The sequence below is a fragment of the Pseudopipra pipra genome, chromosome 6, assembly GCF_036250125.1.
Source record: "Pseudopipra pipra isolate bDixPip1 chromosome 6, bDixPip1.hap1, whole genome shotgun sequence".
In the NCBI taxonomy this organism is placed as follows: domain Eukaryota; kingdom Metazoa; phylum Chordata; class Aves; order Passeriformes; family Pipridae; genus Pseudopipra; species Pseudopipra pipra.
Window position 1 is genome coordinate 61,122,503 of NC_087554.1, and position 15,262 is coordinate 61,137,764.

Genomic DNA, 15,262 nt, shown 5'->3' on the forward strand with positions numbered 1-15,262 from the left:
CTTGATATACAGACAAGCATTTCTTTCCCTTTTCTTTTTTATTTTTTAAGGGAGAATAGAAACAACCAGAAAGCATCACAGGTTGCTGAGCTCTGCTGGCTCTACCACCCACAGTTTGTAAGTTTGATTAGCAGCTAGAAGGAGTTTTTTTGCTTGTGGGTATTTTTTTTTTATATAGATAATATTTCTGCCAGGAAAAAATAGTCATGTAAATAATAACAAAGGCACTTTTAGATTTTATTCTTCCCTTTGAGGTTTTTATTTTATCCTTTAACGTTCGTGTCCAAACTGTTCCTTGCAACGAGCAGAGCTGATAAAATACTGGCGTATATTTAAAAAATCCACAATTGGACTCCTTTATCACATGGCTGAAGAATTAGGGCTGTAGAAACCAACCCAAACCAACTGTTCTCTGCGCATTAAACTCAGAAGTGTAAGGTCTGAGTACATTTTACAGCTCCTTGTCTGCTGCTTTTGAAAGGAGCAAGACATAGAAAAATATCCTAAAAAAGCGAAGTCTATAGAACAGGAGATACTGGTGAAACACCACCGATGGGCTGAGAGCACACAGCATATGGCAGCTTGGACACCACCTCAAGTAGGTTTTGGAGTTGATATATTCATTTACATTACTAGATTAGGGGATGTGTTTTACTGAAATTTTAGCTCCTGCCAAACTGAACACATGGGAAAACCAAAACTTTCATTCAGTATGCATTGGTGAGGATTTTTTGGCAAGCAGACTCATGGAAGCGTCTTCAGGCACACGACTGGATCCTTCAAGGAACCTCACTGAACTTTAAAGCACCTGCCTGAGTGTCCCTAGGATGAGAGGAAAGGCCTTAGAAAGGCTGGAGCACTTGCTCTCTCAACTCCAAATCATCCAATGCAGATTTGACTTTGCATTTTTGAGCCCTTCAAAGCTTTCCTGGCCAGTCAGCTCTCTGCACCAGAGGGAGGATCAGTGTTTTTGCAATATCCTCCCTTGTTTGGGGTGCTTTTGGAAGACTGAGGGAACTTTTGTTCCTTGAGGGTTTTTATCCCTTGCCAGAATTATTCTATTCTTATCCCTTAATAAAACACCCTTTGCAAACCAAACAATGCCAGGTTCTTTTGCTTCTGTTTAGTTTTTGAGATTGACTCTCAAAGGACCATCTGAAGGCAAATGAGTTGCTGCTGATTTCAGTGCAGCCGTGGCCAAAGGGGTCAGAGCAGCATTCGTGCCCTTGCCCACACGTTGCTCCTCTGTGTCACAGCCCCCTGTTCAGATGGCCACCAGCCAGGACTTCTCCCGAGGAGGCTCCTTCTGCTGCCATGAGCAGGTGCAAGAGGGGAGTGTTTGCTCCTTTTTGGAGCCATTCCTAAAGTTCACATCCAGCTGTCTCAGATGCTTTAGGGAATGCATTCCTTCCAACCTGGGGCAAGTTGGCCAAGGTTGGGGGAGGCCTCAGGGCCCGTGGCAGTGTGTCACAGGGCCTTTTGTGACACGGTGACCGTCGTCAATGGGATGGGACAGGGCAGGGTGTCCAAGGGCCCTTTGTGACACATCCTGATATAGGTGTTGGGCGTCAACGCGACCGCGCCACAGTGCTCGGAGCACGCGTCTGGTCAGGACGAGACTGAGCGGTGCTGTGAGGAGTCTCCTCGCAGCCAACTCGTTCGTTGCTGACCCGAAGCAATTCCGAGAGCTCTTTTTTGCGCAAGTTCCCTCGAGGCCAGACCCCAGGAGTTGGTGACCCGGAGGTTTTTCCGAGGCATCCACACTCCCTGTGGGAGTGGCCCTCGAGGCCAGGCCACGGGCCTTGGTGACCCAGAGCTTTTCTGGGCATCACCAGTGCCTGTGGAAGGTGCCCTCGAGGCCGGACCACGGGACTTGGTCACCTGCAGTCCCTGTGGAAGGTGTTCTCGAGGCCAGACCACGGGACTTGGTCACCTGCAGTCCCTGTGGAAGGTGCCCTCGCGGCAATTTTTTGACATTTGCCCACCAGGGTTTTTTCTAAGGCGTCTCTCGTGCAAGTTCCCTTGAGACCACACTGTGGGATGGCAGGGAGACGCTTCAGCCTGTTCAGGCTGTTCAGGAGGAAGAGGAACGGGAGAGGCCCTGGGGCGGCCCCAGCACAGCAAGCTGAGGAGCCCCTGCAGCAGGGTGAGTGCTGGAGCTGGGCCACAGGGCTGGTGGCTGCAGCCAGCTTGGCCCCTTCCTGTCCCCTGTGAACACGCTCAGGGAAAAAGGAGGGGGGAAGAGGGGCCAAGGCCACCCTCCTCAACATCCCTGCTCCATCCACTGGGCACCTCAGGGCCGGCCCTGCCTCTGGAGCGCAGGGCTGGGCTGTGTTCCCTGGTCTCTCCTGCAGACCCTCAGCTCTGCCTGTGCTCCCTCTTTGACAGATCCAGGCCAGGACCGGACAGAGGAGCAGGACCGCCCCCATGGCCGCTTCCGCAGAGCAGTTCAGGTACCTGCAGCCATCCCCCCCTGGGCTGGGCCTGCTGTCCCTGCTCAGCCTGGCACTGCTGGTGGAGCGCTCCCTCGGGCTTCCCTCTCTTCCCTGCCCTTTCTTCTCCTGCAGAGGTTGCTGAAAATCATGCGCATTCGGCGTAGAACACCCAGGAGCACACCACCCGAGCTCATGGCAGAGCCTGACACCAGGCCAGCTGAGCTCAAGGAAAAGCCTGAGGGCAGCACCGAGCCGATCAATCGCATGGCAACCTCTGACACCACTGTGACCGAGGACACGGCCAACCCTGACACCACACTGGCCGACCTCATTGCAAAGGACATCACAGGACCCACTGATTGCACAGCAAAGCCTGACACCGCTTTGGCTGAAGATACAACCAGCTCTGACACCGCAGCCACTGATGTCATGGCCAAGGCCGACATGGCCCCGATGGCCATTGATGGCACATCACATTCTGACGGGGCACCGATGGACGGCACAGCAAAGCCTGACACCGCATTGCCTGGTGACACAACCGGCTCCAACACCGATCTCGTGGCACAGGCTGACATCACCCCGATGCCAACTGAGGGCACAGCAAGCTCTGATGAGGCACCGATAGATGACGCAGCAAACCCTGAGACTGCCATGACCGACGCTGAAACCACAACAAGTGATCTCATGGCAGAGGGTGACACCACGAGTGAGGGCATCGGAAACACTGACACCACGCCAGCTGAGAGTGTGACCGATGCTCCCAATGTGCAGTTTTTGGAGGGCAAAGGTGTCTCCAGTTGGAAGCCAGTAAGCAGCCTGTGGCCTCGGTTTAAGTCCCCCAGGGGTCTCGTGGCCTCTCAAGCTGGGTCCACTGGCCCCCTAAGCCTTTGAGGCCAGTAGAGTGTGGTGGGAAGGGAAGAACTTCTCGGGGAAGCTGGGCAACCTGCTCCCTCTCTGCAGCTCCCCAACTCTCCTCCACTGCCTCTCCAGGTGCCGGCCATCGTTTGGTCCATCCACCACGACCTCACGTTCCACATGTCTCCTCACACTGACATCTGCAGGCTCGCTGAGGCACACCCACGTGATGTGGTGATGACTCTCCTGCGCTGTGCCCCAGAGTGTGACAGGTACAGGGCCCAGCTGCCTTGCTGCCTCAGGGATCACCAACCCTTACAACCCCTCATCCTGGAGAGCCTGTCCCATATGGTCTGCCACACAGATGGAGACTTCTAGGACTCTCAGGACTCTCCATTTCCCAGCTGTCGCCTTTCAGCCCCCAGTCCTACTGCCACGAGCCTTCCCTGCCTTTCAAGGCACTGTGGTTCTGTCACATGGGCTCCCACAGCTGCCCATGCCACGGCCCTGGGGCTGAGACCCCCATGACCCATATTCTGGCTCCACAGAGCTGCTGCAATGATGTGGAGAAGCATCGGCTCCTCAGGAAGAGCAGTGGAGAAGGTGCTGCCAGTACTGCTCCACGTGATGGAGGATTGGCCAGTGCATGGAATGTCCACCTCCGATGGCGACAACAGAGATGTCTTTGCTCTGGCTGTGAGTATCTAGAACTGGCCTTTTCTCTTCCCCACATCGACTGTCCATCCTCCCCCACCACAGGGGTAGCCTCAGGCCTTGAGCTACAAATGTAGCTGAGGGGCAGGTTCAGGGGCAACAGGCAGGCTGCTCCCCCTGCCTCTCCCCTGGCCTTTCCCTCCCACATTCAGGCCCTGACACATGGACCTCTCGCACTGAGCGCTGTCTCCACGTGCTTTGATTGCAGGCAACCCTGGCACTGTGGCTGATCATCCAGGAGCCCAAGTGCCAGGATGCACTCATGAATTACGTCCCCCACCTGCTCGTGGCTCTGCTGTTCCAAGTGTCCATGAGCACAGAGCAGGTGCCAGAAGAGGTGAACAGCTTCTGGAGGGGATGCCTGGAGCAACATCACCTTCCCACCCAGCCCAACAGGTGCTCCATCCCTGTCCTCTCTCCCTGCCATGCCCTCGGGGCTGGGGCCAGTGTTCCCAGCATGACCTGATCTTTACTCTGCAAACAGCTTTCTGGTACAGACTATCAAGGTCGTGCTCTGCCATCTGCCATGGGAGGATATATGGATGGCAAGGAAGCGCAGGCTTGCCTGGGACCCACTTGTGAATTCCGACACTCATCACTATGCAGTGGGTCGGCATGTCAGGTGAGACAACCTTGATACCGCTGCCCCCATCATCTCTACCCAAGGCACGGGGCACCCCACACAGCCCCCATGGGTGTAGGGCAGAGGGCCTTGGCCCCAAGGGATGGCCGAGCAGCTCGGAAAAGACTGTGGGAGACGGGTTCACAGAAGGAGCCACCTGCCATAGTGCCCACATCCCATTCTGGGCTGCTGGGGAAAGACCATGACTGTGAGTCAGTGCTGGGAGAGCTTTGCCCACCCTGCTCAGGCTCCATGCTTTTCCCCCTGACAGGGAGATGCGCCGCCAATTGACCCCCTCCCATTCCCCACTGGCAATCCACCTGCTGGGGCTGCTCAGCACTGAGGACCCCCGTTGGGAGCTGCCTGCCCTGGAGTTCCTTGTGGAGGTGAGCCCGATGGCCAGCGCTGCCTGGCCCTGCTGCCTCCCCCTCTCTGCCCTCTCACAGCCGCAGCTGCCCGGGACGGTGCCTGTGCCCTGTGCTGCTGCCTGGGCCCAGCCCTGGGCAGCTCCGGGCTCCTGCTGCCCGGGCACCCCGTCACTGCTCTCTGCCTTCCAGGTCCTGGACTATCTGGACACAAGGAGATGTCAGAGCAGTGTTGAGCAGATCCTGTCAAGGCACCTGCAGAGCCAGTGCCCAGAGAGACGTCGCCTGGCTCTCCGAGGCCGCATGGTGCTCTGGATGGATCTGTCAATGGTGAGAAGGGGACACACAGCTGAAGCCACATGGGCAGCCTGGGGCTGGGGAAGGCAGTCCCTTGGGCTTGGCTGGGCTTTGGCAGCTGTGGCAGCTGCTCCCAGCTCTCCTGCCTCCCTCTTCTGCTGCCCAGGCCCTGTGGGACAGGCCTTTGGCCTCTGGGCCCCGGGGCAGCAGCGTGGGGTTGCACTGCCAGAGAGCTCTTGGTGGGGCAGCTGTTCAGGGCTTGACAGCACAGCACTGTGTTCCACACAGGCCCAAAGCATCTGCAGCCTGTCTCAACACCTCCTGGAGCTGCTGCCTGATGAAGATGGAGAGCTGGTCGTGATGACCCTCTCTGTGTTTGTGAATATGCTCCGGGACAAAGACATGCAGGCATTCATCTCCACTGCCCCCAAGCTGGCTGAGGCGCTCCAACCACTCTTTGACAACGTAAGCCTTTGTGTCCCCAGCCACGGGCACTGGCTGCTGCCAGGAAACTTTGTGCTCTGTGGATGTTCAGGCCTGTACCTGTTCCCGGTGGGTCTGGAGCATCCAGTGCTGAGGTCTTTTTCTCCTCTGCACCCATTTGTAGCTGTCCTCCTTTCGCTTCTTCCAAACGGTGATGGAGGTACTGGTGGAAGGGGGAACAAGGCCCTTGGAGATGCAGATGCATCAGACCCTGGTGCTGTGGTTCTTCCTGCAGTATGATGAGCACCAGTGCGTGGCAGAGGTGAGCACTTGTGGGCTCTGGGGTCCCCGTGGCAGGGCCTGGGCTGCCTCCTGCCCTAGGGTTTTGTAGGGTCCAGCCTCCTCCTGGCCAGGGACAAAGACCTGGTCACAGAAACTCAAGACAGCTGCCATTACAGATATTTATAGAGGGGAAGTGTGTCTGTAAGTAAGCAGCCTGTGGCCAGGGCTCAAGTGCCCCAGGGGTCTCGTGGCCTCTCATGCCAGGTCTGCTGGCCCCTAAGCCTTTGAGGCCACATTGTATGGTGGGAAGGGAAGCACTTCTTGGGGAAGCTGGGCAACCTGCTCCCTCTGGCACCTCTTCAGCTGTCCCCCACTGCCTCTCCAGGTGCCGACCATCGTGAGATCCATGCACCAGTGCCTCACCTCCCACATGGTTCCAGGGGTCACGATGCACACCAACATCTGCAGGCTCGCTGAGGCACACCCACGTGATGTGGTGATGACTCTCCTGCGCTGTGCCCCAGAGTGTGACAGGTACAGGGCCCAGCTGCCTTGCTGCCTCAGGGATCACCAACCCCTCACCCTGGAGAGCCTGTCCCGTGTGGTCTGCCAGACAGATGGAGACTTCCAGGACGCTCAGGCCCCTCCATTTCCCAGCCTTGGCCTGTCAGCCCCCAATCCTACTGCCATGTGCCCTCCCTGCTCCTAGAGGCACTGTGGCTCTGTCACATGGGCCCCCACAGCTCCCCAAGCCATGGTGCCGAGCTGAGACCCCCCTGACCCAGAGCTCTGGCTCCACAGAGCTGCTGCTATGATGTGGAGAAGCATCGGCTCCTCAGCAAGAGCAGTGGAGAAGGTGCTGCCAGTACTGCTCCAAGTGATGGAGGATTGGCCAGTGCATGGAATGCCCACCTCCGATGGTGACAGCAGAGATGTCTTTGCCGTGACTGTGAGTTTCTAGAAGTGGCCTCTGCTCCTCCCCAAGTCACCTCCCCCACCCCTGCATCTCCCTGCCTCAGGCCTTGGGCTACAAATGTAGCTGAGGGGCAGGTTCAGGGACACCAGGCAGGCTGCTCCCCCTGCCTCTCCCCTGGCCTCTCCCTCCCACATTCAGGCCCTGACACATGGACCTCTCACACTGAGCGCTGTCTCCACGTGCTTTGATTGCAGGCAACCCTGGCACTGTGGCTGATCATCCAGGAGCCCAAGTGCCAGGATGCACTCATGAATTACATCCCCCGCCTGCTCATGGCTCTGCTGTTCCAAGTGTCCATGAGCACAGAGCAGGTGCCAGAAGAGGTGAACAGCTTCTGGAGGGGATGCCTGGAGCAACACCACCTCCCCACCCAGCCCAACAGGTGTTCCATCCCTGTCCTCTCTCCCTGCCATGCCCTTGGGGCTGGGGCCAGGGCTCCCAGCATGACCTGGCCTTTGCTCTGCACACAGGTTTTTGGTCCAGACCATCAAGGCCCTGCTGTGCCGGCTGCAGTGGGACAATGAGGTGGTGTCAGTGGAGCGCAGGTGTGGCTGGGACACGCTCCTCTGTGCTGACACCCAGCACTATGCAGTGGGGCTGCTGGCCAGGTGAGACACCCGCATCCCCACTGCCCCCGGCATCTCTGCCCTGGGCACGGGGCACCCCACACAGCCTGCTGGGGGAGCTTTGCCCACCCTGCTCAGGCTCCATGGTTCCTTCTTTCCCCCTGACAGGGAGATGCGCCACGTCTTGGTCCCTTTCTATTCCCTCATGGCAATCCACCTGCTGGGGCTGCTCAGCACTGAACACCCTCGTTGGGAGCTGCCTGCCCTGGCCTTCCTTGTGGAGGTGAGCCTGATGGCCAGCGCTGCCTGGCCTGCCTGCCTCCCCCTCTCTGCTCTCTGTGCTGCTGCCTGGGCCCAGCCCTGGGCAGCTCCGGGCTCCTGCTGCCCAGGCACCCCATCACTGCTCTCTGCCTTCCAGGTCCTGGACTTTCTGGATGGGAGTAAATGTCGTGACAGGGTCCTGCCCATCCTGTCGAGAAACCTGCAGAGCCAGTGCCCAGAGAGGCAGCGCCTGGCACTCAGAGGCCTCCTGGTGCTTGCTGTGGATCCCTCAATGGTGAGAAGGGGACACCTGGCTGAAGCCACATGGGTAACCTGGGGCTGGGGAAGGGAGGCGCTTGGGTTTGACTGTGCTTTGGGAGCTCTGACAGCTGCTCCCAGCTCTCCTACCTCCCTCTCCAGCTGCCCAGGCCCTGTGGGACAGGCCTTTGGCCTCTGGACCCTGGGGCAGCAGCGTGGGGTTGCACTGCCAGAGAGCTGTTGGTGGGGCAGCTGTTCAGGGCTTGACAGCACAGCACTGTGTTCCACACAGGCCGAAAGCATCTGCAACCTGTCCCAACACCTCCTGGAGCTGCTGCCTGATGCAGATGGAGAGCTGGTCGTGATGACCCTCTCTGTGTTTGAGAGTGTGCTCCGGGATGAAGATATTCGGGCATTCATCTTCACTGCCCCCAAGCTGGCTGAGGCGCTCCGGACACTCTTTGACCATGTAAGGCTTTGGGCCCTCCACCTCCAGGCACTGAGTGCTGCCAGGAAACTTTGCCCTGTGGATGTTCAGGCCTGTGCCTGTACCTGGTGGGCCTGGAGCAGCCAGTGCTGAGGTCTTTTTCTCCTCTCTTGCCCCAGGACAACACCAACGTGCAGCTGCTCTCCATTCGCCTCTTCCGAGAGCTGATGGAGGTGCTGGCAGAAGAGGGAACACAGCTCTTGGAGACTCAGGTGCACCAGAGCCTGGTCCCACTCTTCATCCATGGGCATGACGAGAACCAGTGCGTGGCAGAGGTGAGCACTCGTGGGCTCTGGTGTCCCTGTGCACAAGGCTGGGCTGCCTTCTGCCCTGGGGCCTCAAGGGCTCCAGCCTCCTCCTGGCCTTGGAGCAGGGACACAGGGGCTGTGCCCTGGGCTGTGGTGCCATGTCCCGCTCTCTGCTGCTCTGCAGGCCTCTCGGGAAGTGCTGCTCTGCGCTGCCAGGTTCCTCAAGAGAAGGGACCTGGAGAAGCTGCTGAGGAAAGAGCAGCACTTCAAGTTCTGCGATTGCCTGGTAAGGATGACCCCAAAGATCCAGCCCCAGGCTGGACAAGCCCCCAGGCCCCAATACCCAGTGTGCGGGGCTGGCCCTGTGCCCCTGCCACTGCTGCAGCCACAGACACCTCCCCACTCTCTGCAGATGGACAAGGACGTGAGCCTAAGGGACGAGCACCTGCACCAGGCCCTGCCCTACCTCCAGAGCCCACAGCAGCCCCTGCGAGAGGCGGCCGTCAGGTTCATGGGTGAGCCACAAGCCCGCGGTCCCTCCCTCCCCACTGCAGCTCGGCCCCAGCCCCAGCTGCTCCAGAGGCAGCAGGATGTGGCCCAGGGATGTGCTGGGGAGCCCCGAGTGCCCTGGCGGCTGCTGCCGCCCTGTGCCAGCCACACCCTTGGGTGTCCCGATGCGGGAAGGCCCCGGGCTCAGCCCTGCCAGGCCAGGAGGCCGTGGGGGGGTAGCTGTGCTGCTGGGGCCCTGACACGCTCTCTGTTCCCAGGGATTGCTGCCTGGCACATGCAAGACCTGCAGCTCCTCATGAGGGGTGAGTGAGGACAGTGGGCTCTCACTGGGGGCTGGCAGGGGGGAGCACAGACCCTGGGCAGGGAGCTGCAATCCCTGCCCTGCCTGCGCGGGGCTCTGCTCCCTGCACGGACAAGGGGTGCTGTGGGCAGAGCAGGGACACATTTCAGGGGCAGGGGGAGGACTGGGGGCCAGCACCTTCCCGCTCATCCTGTTGACCCCTGCTCCCTCCTGGCCACGGCAAGAACTGGCTGGGATGGCCCCGACAGGAGGGTCTCCTTGGGTTCCCGCACATCCAGGCTCTGACCGTGGCTCCGTTCCTCTCTCTTCCAGCCTTTGAAGCCATCAGCCAAGACGACTGCCCGTCCTACTGCACCATGCGGACTGAATTCTTGTCCGCTTTCAGACGGGCAGTAACAAAGTAATCTCCAGCCAGACAACCTGCGTCCCTCCAACAGCACCGGAAGACCAAGGGACGAGACCACTTCTCAGCGGAGCTGGAGATTCAGCTGATGCTGGGCCCAACTGAGCCAGCCGGCAAGGCCAGGCAGCTCCTGGCCTGCCCATCTCTACGGACAGCCCCTTCCCTTCCCAAACCTTCCCAAACCTTCCCTTCCCTTCCCAAACCATCCCAAACCTTCCTAAACCTTCTCTTCCCTTCCCAAACCATCCCAAACATTCCCAAACCTTCTCTTCACTTCCCAAACCTCCCCTCCCCTTCCTTTCCTTTCCCTTCCCAAACCTTCCCTTCCCTTCCCAAACCATCCCAAACCTTCCCAAACCTTCTCTTCCCTTCCCAAACCATCTCAAACATTCCCAAACCTTCTCTTCCCTTCCCAAACCATCCTAAACATTCCCAAACCTTCCCTTTCCTTCCCAAACCTACTCCTGCCCACACTTCATCCCTTCCTTTCCCCTTAGATTAATAAATATCAGCTCCCCTCCACCCCTTCCCTTCCCCTCCACCCCTTCCCTTCCTGCCCCAAACCTTCCCAAACCTCCCCTCCACTCCCCTCTTCTCTTCCCCCCAAACCTTCTCTTCCCTCCCCTTCCCAAACCTTCTCTTCCCTTCCCAAACCATCCCAAACATTCCCAAACCCTCCCTTTCCTTCCCAAACCTACTCCTGCCCACACTTCATCCCTTCCTTTTCCCTTGGATTAATAAATATCAGCTCCCCTCCACCCCTTCTCTTCCCCTCCACCCCTTCCCTTCTCCCCTCTCCCCTTCCCTTACCGCCCCAATCCTTCCCAAACCTCCCCTCCACTCCCCTCTCCTCTTCCCCCCAAACCTTCTCTTCCCTCCCCTTCCCAAACCTTCCCTTCCCTTTCCAATCCTTCCCTTTCTAATCCTTCCCTTCCCTTCCCTTCCCTTACTGCCCCAAACCTTCCCAAACCTCCCCTCCCTTCCCCAAACCTTCTCTTCCCTCCCCTTCCCTTTCCAATCCTTCCCTTTCCAATCCTTCTCTTCCCTTCCCTAACCTTCCCTTCCCAAACCTTCCCTCCCTTTCCCTCCCCTCCGCCCTCCCCTCCCCTCCACCCTCCCTTCCCCTCCCTTCCCCTGCCCTCCCCTCCCCTCCACGTACCTTCCCAAACCTTCCTTCTCTCCCCTCCCCTTCCCAAACCTTCCCTTCCCAAACCTTCTCTTCCCTCCCCTCCCCTTCCCTTCTTCTACCTACACTTCATCCCTCCCTTTCCCATTACCTTAACAAGCTTCAGCCCTCCCCTTCCCCTTACATTAATAAACATCACCTTTCTCCCCCTGACCTGCATCTTTGTGCAACTCAATCGCCACAAACCTCAGCCCTGCAGCTCACGGGCCCGCTCCTGCCTTGCTTTTGCCCCTTGCCCCGTGGGCACACACACACAGGGACAAGGGCACTTCAGGCTGCCCCTGTCCCTGGGGCTCTGGGACACATTTAAAACTGCTTTAGCACAAGTCCCACCAGCACTTGCTCTCCAGTGCCACGGGAGCCTGGCAAGCTGGGCACACACCCACTCAGCAAACCCCCACCAACTCTGCTCTGCCTCAGGCAACACCTCAGCTCAATCACTGCAGCTGGGCTGGGGCCCTTCTGTCCCACACTCACTCCCAGCACTGACTGTCTCAGAGACAACACCTTCAGGGCATCAACCTCAAGCCTATCCCAAGGGTACCTGAGTACTCCCCAACAACAACAAAAAGACCACCAATCTGCTCGACACCTATTCATCAACCCCTGCAAGCACCCCAAAGCACAAGCATCACACCTCAGCCACACACCCTGGCTGACAGCAGAAAGCACCAGCCATCTCCTTGCCATAGGATCAGGATGTCGATCTGTTCTCTACACACTCAGCTCTCCTTCCTCCTCACCTGATTTTATTGTGCTCATTACCTGACTGCACACACTGAGCTTCTTGGCCTCCAAATGTTTATAACTATCTCGGCCTCAAAAATTCTCATCTCCTCTGCACCTTCTCTACTCAGAAGAAATATGGGGTTGTTTTCGGTTTATCTTTTTTTTTTTTTTTTTCCGCCTAACTCCTACAAGCAAACTACTGTTTGGATCAATGGAATCATTTGCTCCTCCTTTACAGTCCTGGAAACAAAGGCCCAACTTTAGAGCCTGTACTCTTTTTCTCCCTTACCAAAAGGGCTAAGGAGAGGACAAGCCCCTGCTCTGCCCGTCCCCTTCGGGCGCCTTCATTCATTGCGAGAGGAGCCCGGCTCAGTTTCTCCCCCGGAACAAGCGGCTTCGAAGCTGTCCCGGGGGCCGGCGGAGCGGGCCGGGTGTGGGGCGGTGCCGGGAGAGGAGGAGCCGCGGGGACGGGCCCGGGCTGGGGACGGGCGGGCGCCCGGCTCGGCTCGCTGCCGTCCCGCCCCGCTTTAGCCCAGGCCCGGCCGGCAGGAGCCGGGAGCTGCCGCCGGGAGGAGCCGCTGCCCGGCCCCGAGAAGCGCGGCGGGGACACACAGCCGCTGCCAAGGCCGGGACAAACCTCCGCCCCGCCCGCCGGGCTCCAACCCCGCCGCTCCGCATCTCCCGGCCAGGGCTGAGCCTGCCCCTGCTCCGACCTGCGGCATCTCGGCGCCTGCACGGCCAGAGCGGTGACCCAGGGCAGCGCTGCCCCAGCCGCCCGCAGGGAGGAGCACATCGGGATGGGCTGGCTCGGCCGCTGAAAACTTCTTGGAACAGCTCTGCCGGTTGGGCATTAATGGCAGCTGATTAACGATTTTGGCACTCGGCGTGCAGGTTTTGTTTTGGGGCGCGTTTCTTGGGGGCTTTGATGGCACCTAATAAAGTTGGAATGAAAAGAGCTGGAACTGCTTTGCAAAGTTCACAGCAAGATGGGGTGAACTGGGTAGGGAACAAGGAAGTCCTGCTTTCCCTGTGGCACTGTTTAGCTGACATAGTCCCAGTGAGGTTGCTCTGCCTAAGATGTGGTCTTTTGAATGTCCCCACTGCAGCTGGATGGTGCCGAGGCTGGCTAAGAGCTTGCAGCCTTTTCTGGGCATGTGTTTCTTTTCTTTTTTTCTTTTCTTGTCCTTTTCCAGACCACTCTTCTCACCTCAACCCTTCATCTTTCCTATTCTACCCAGGCCAGAGCAGAGTGCCCCTGGTTTGCCCCCCCTTTTCCTCCTTGCCCCCTTGCCCATGCTCTTTTCTTCTTCCAGAGCTCCAAGTTTTGCAGGAGCACCAAGCCAAGGCTCCTTCCAGCCTCAGACAGAGCAGGGGGCTTCCCACTGCCTCCTCTGGAGAGAGCAGGTGGAACAGCTTCAGCAATGTTATCATTCCTCACAGGGAAGCAACCCTTCTGCCAGAAAAACTTGTAGAGTCCTTTAGCAGACTTCTGAGAGGGCTCCTTCCAAGGCTTTTAAGTTTCCTTGATCAGTCCCTATTAGCCTAAAAAAAGAAGTGTGGAAGATTTTTTGGAGCTCCGATGGGACAGGTCAGCCTGGGGAGGAACACAGGCTTCACCTTAGAAATTGCCAAAACATACAAAATCCAGCCACCACACGCTCGGGGATCTTGTGTCCAGCAGTGACCAGCTCTAGACCTTTAAACAACAGTTATGGCCAAGTAAACACAGAGTCCTCCTTTCTCATCAAAGAGTTGAGGATTTAGTTCTTTGGGGGCTTTTGGATGAGGGAGGTGCTGGGGGTTGGGAGGGAGAGGGGTTGATGTTTCTTCTGAAATGCATTTTAGCACGAGCTGTGATCATTGTGGGTAGTTTTATTTTGCCCTGGTTTGAATATTCCTGCCTTCTTGGCTTCCTTCATCCCACAGCAGTGAGCTTGTCCAAAAGAAAAATTTCTCTTTATCCTCTGCGGATCTGCTCTCACTTCTGTGTGTTGTCACTCCTCTGCTATCATGACACCCTCAAAAGAAAAAGCCCCTCATCTCCCTTCTCAAGAGCATCACTAGTTGTCACTTGGCACTTTTGTCCTCTCTCTCCTCCTTACTTAGAGCTGTCCCTTGGAGTCCACAGGAACCAGGGCAGAACCCACCCTGACCACCAGGGGTAACCCACAGTTCTTAGAAGACTTCACCAGGACTCCCTCATGGCTGCAGGCAAGATTTCAAGACAGCCTGAACTTTAAAGCACCTCACCCGAGTGTCCCTAGGATGAGTTGGAAAGCCTTAGAAAGGCTGGAGCACTTGCTCTCTCAATTCCAAATCATCCAAGTTGACTTTTTATTTTTGAGCCCTTCAAAACTTTCCTGGCCCGTCCCCACTCTGCAGCAGAGGAAGGATCAGTGTTTTTGCAATATCCTCTCTTGTTTGGGGTGCTTTTGGAAGACTGAGGGGACTTTTGCTCCTTGAGGGTTTTTATCCCTTGCCAGAATTATTCAATTCTTATCCCTTAATAAAACACCCTTTGCAAACCAAACAATGCCAGGTTCTTTTGCTTCTGTTTAGTTTTTGAGATTGACTCTCAATGGACCATCTGAAGGCAAATGAGTTGCTGCTGATTTCAGTGCAGCTGTGGCCAAAGGGGTCAGAGCAGCATTCGTGCCCTTGCCCACACGTTGCTCGTCTGTGTCACAGCCCCCTGTTCAGATGGCCACCAGCCAGGACTTCTCCCGAGGGGGCTCCTTCTGCTGCCATGAGCAGGTGCAGGAGGGGAGTGTTTGCTCCTTTTTGGAGCCATTCCTAAAGTTCACATCCAGCTGCCTCAGATGCTTTAGGGAATGCATTCCTTCCAACCTGGGGCAAGTTGGCCAAGGTTGGGGGAGGCCTCAGGGCCCGTGTCTGTGTGTCACAGGGCCTTTTGTGACACAGTGACCATCGTCAATGGGATGGGACAGGGCAGGGTGTCCAAGGGCCCTTTGTGACACATCCTGATATAGGTGTTGGGCGGCAACGCGGCCGCGCCACAGTGCTCGGAGCACGCGTCTGGTCAGGACGGGACTGAGCGGTGCTGTGAGGAGTCTCCTCGCAGCCAACTCGTTCGTTGCTGACCCGAAGCAATTCCGAGAGCTCTTTTTTGCGCAAGTTCCCTCGAGGCCAGACCCCAGGAGTTGGTGACCCGGAGGTTTTTCCGAGGCATCCACACTCCCTGTGGGAGTGGCCCTCGAGGCCAGGCCACGGGCCTTGGTGACCCGGAGCTTTTCTGGGCATCACCAGTGCCTGTGGAAGGTGCCCTCGAGGCCGGACCACGGGACTTGGTCACCTGCAGTCCCCGTGGAAGGTGTTCTCGAGGC

General features: G+C 57.6%; 2 protein-coding genes across 2 annotated transcripts; both read left to right on the plus strand.

The window, feature by feature from the left end:
- The first annotated feature begins 1,912 nt into the window (after positions 1-1,912).
- On the plus strand, positions 1,913-10,577 carry LOC135416748 (maestro heat-like repeat-containing protein family member 6). Its single transcript, XM_064660068.1, has 14 exons — positions 1,913-2,146; positions 2,389-3,242; positions 3,426-3,562; positions 3,839-3,986; positions 4,213-4,400; positions 7,440-7,577; positions 7,704-7,818; positions 7,954-8,091; positions 8,347-8,523; positions 8,661-8,816; positions 8,974-9,075; positions 9,202-9,304; positions 9,557-9,601; positions 9,913-10,577. Exons 1-14 carry the CDS (start codon positions 2,041-2,043, stop codon positions 10,002-10,004), a joined length of 2,499 nt encoding a protein of 832 aa, XP_064516138.1. The 5' UTR covers positions 1,913-2,040; the 3' UTR covers positions 10,005-10,577.
- Positions 4,818-6,702, plus strand: LOC135416531 (uncharacterized). The gene is made up of 5 exons (XM_064659745.1): positions 4,818-5,012; positions 5,184-5,321; positions 5,577-5,753; positions 5,896-6,033; positions 6,379-6,702. Exons 1-5 carry the CDS (start codon positions 4,902-4,904, stop codon positions 6,700-6,702), a joined length of 888 nt encoding a protein of 295 aa, XP_064515815.1. The 5' UTR covers positions 4,818-4,901.
- Positions 10,578-15,262: the final 4,685 nt, after the last annotated feature.

Excerpts from the sequence above, each read along its gene's own strand:
- LOC135416748 (XM_064660068.1), top strand. The coding sequence starts at position 2,041 with ATGGCAGGGAGACGCTTCAGCCTGTTCAGGCTGTTCAGGAGGAAGAGG. Across the intron at positions 3,987-4,212 it reads GAGATGTCTTTGCTCTGGCT|GCAACCCTGGCACTGTGGCT; the intron begins GTGAGTATCTAG and ends CTTTGATTGCAG. Across the intron at positions 9,076-9,201 it reads TCAAGTTCTGCGATTGCCTG|ATGGACAAGGACGTGAGCCT; the intron begins GTAAGGATGACC and ends CACTCTCTGCAG.
- LOC135416531 (XM_064659745.1), top strand. The coding sequence starts at position 4,902 with ATGCGCCGCCAATTGACCCCCTCCCATTCCCCACTGGCAATCCACCTG. Across the intron at positions 5,322-5,576 it reads TCTGGATGGATCTGTCAATG|GCCCAAAGCATCTGCAGCCT; the intron begins GTGAGAAGGGGA and ends TGTTCCACACAG. Across the intron at positions 6,034-6,378 it reads AGCACCAGTGCGTGGCAGAG|GTGCCGACCATCGTGAGATC; the intron begins GTGAGCACTTGT and ends CTGCCTCTCCAG.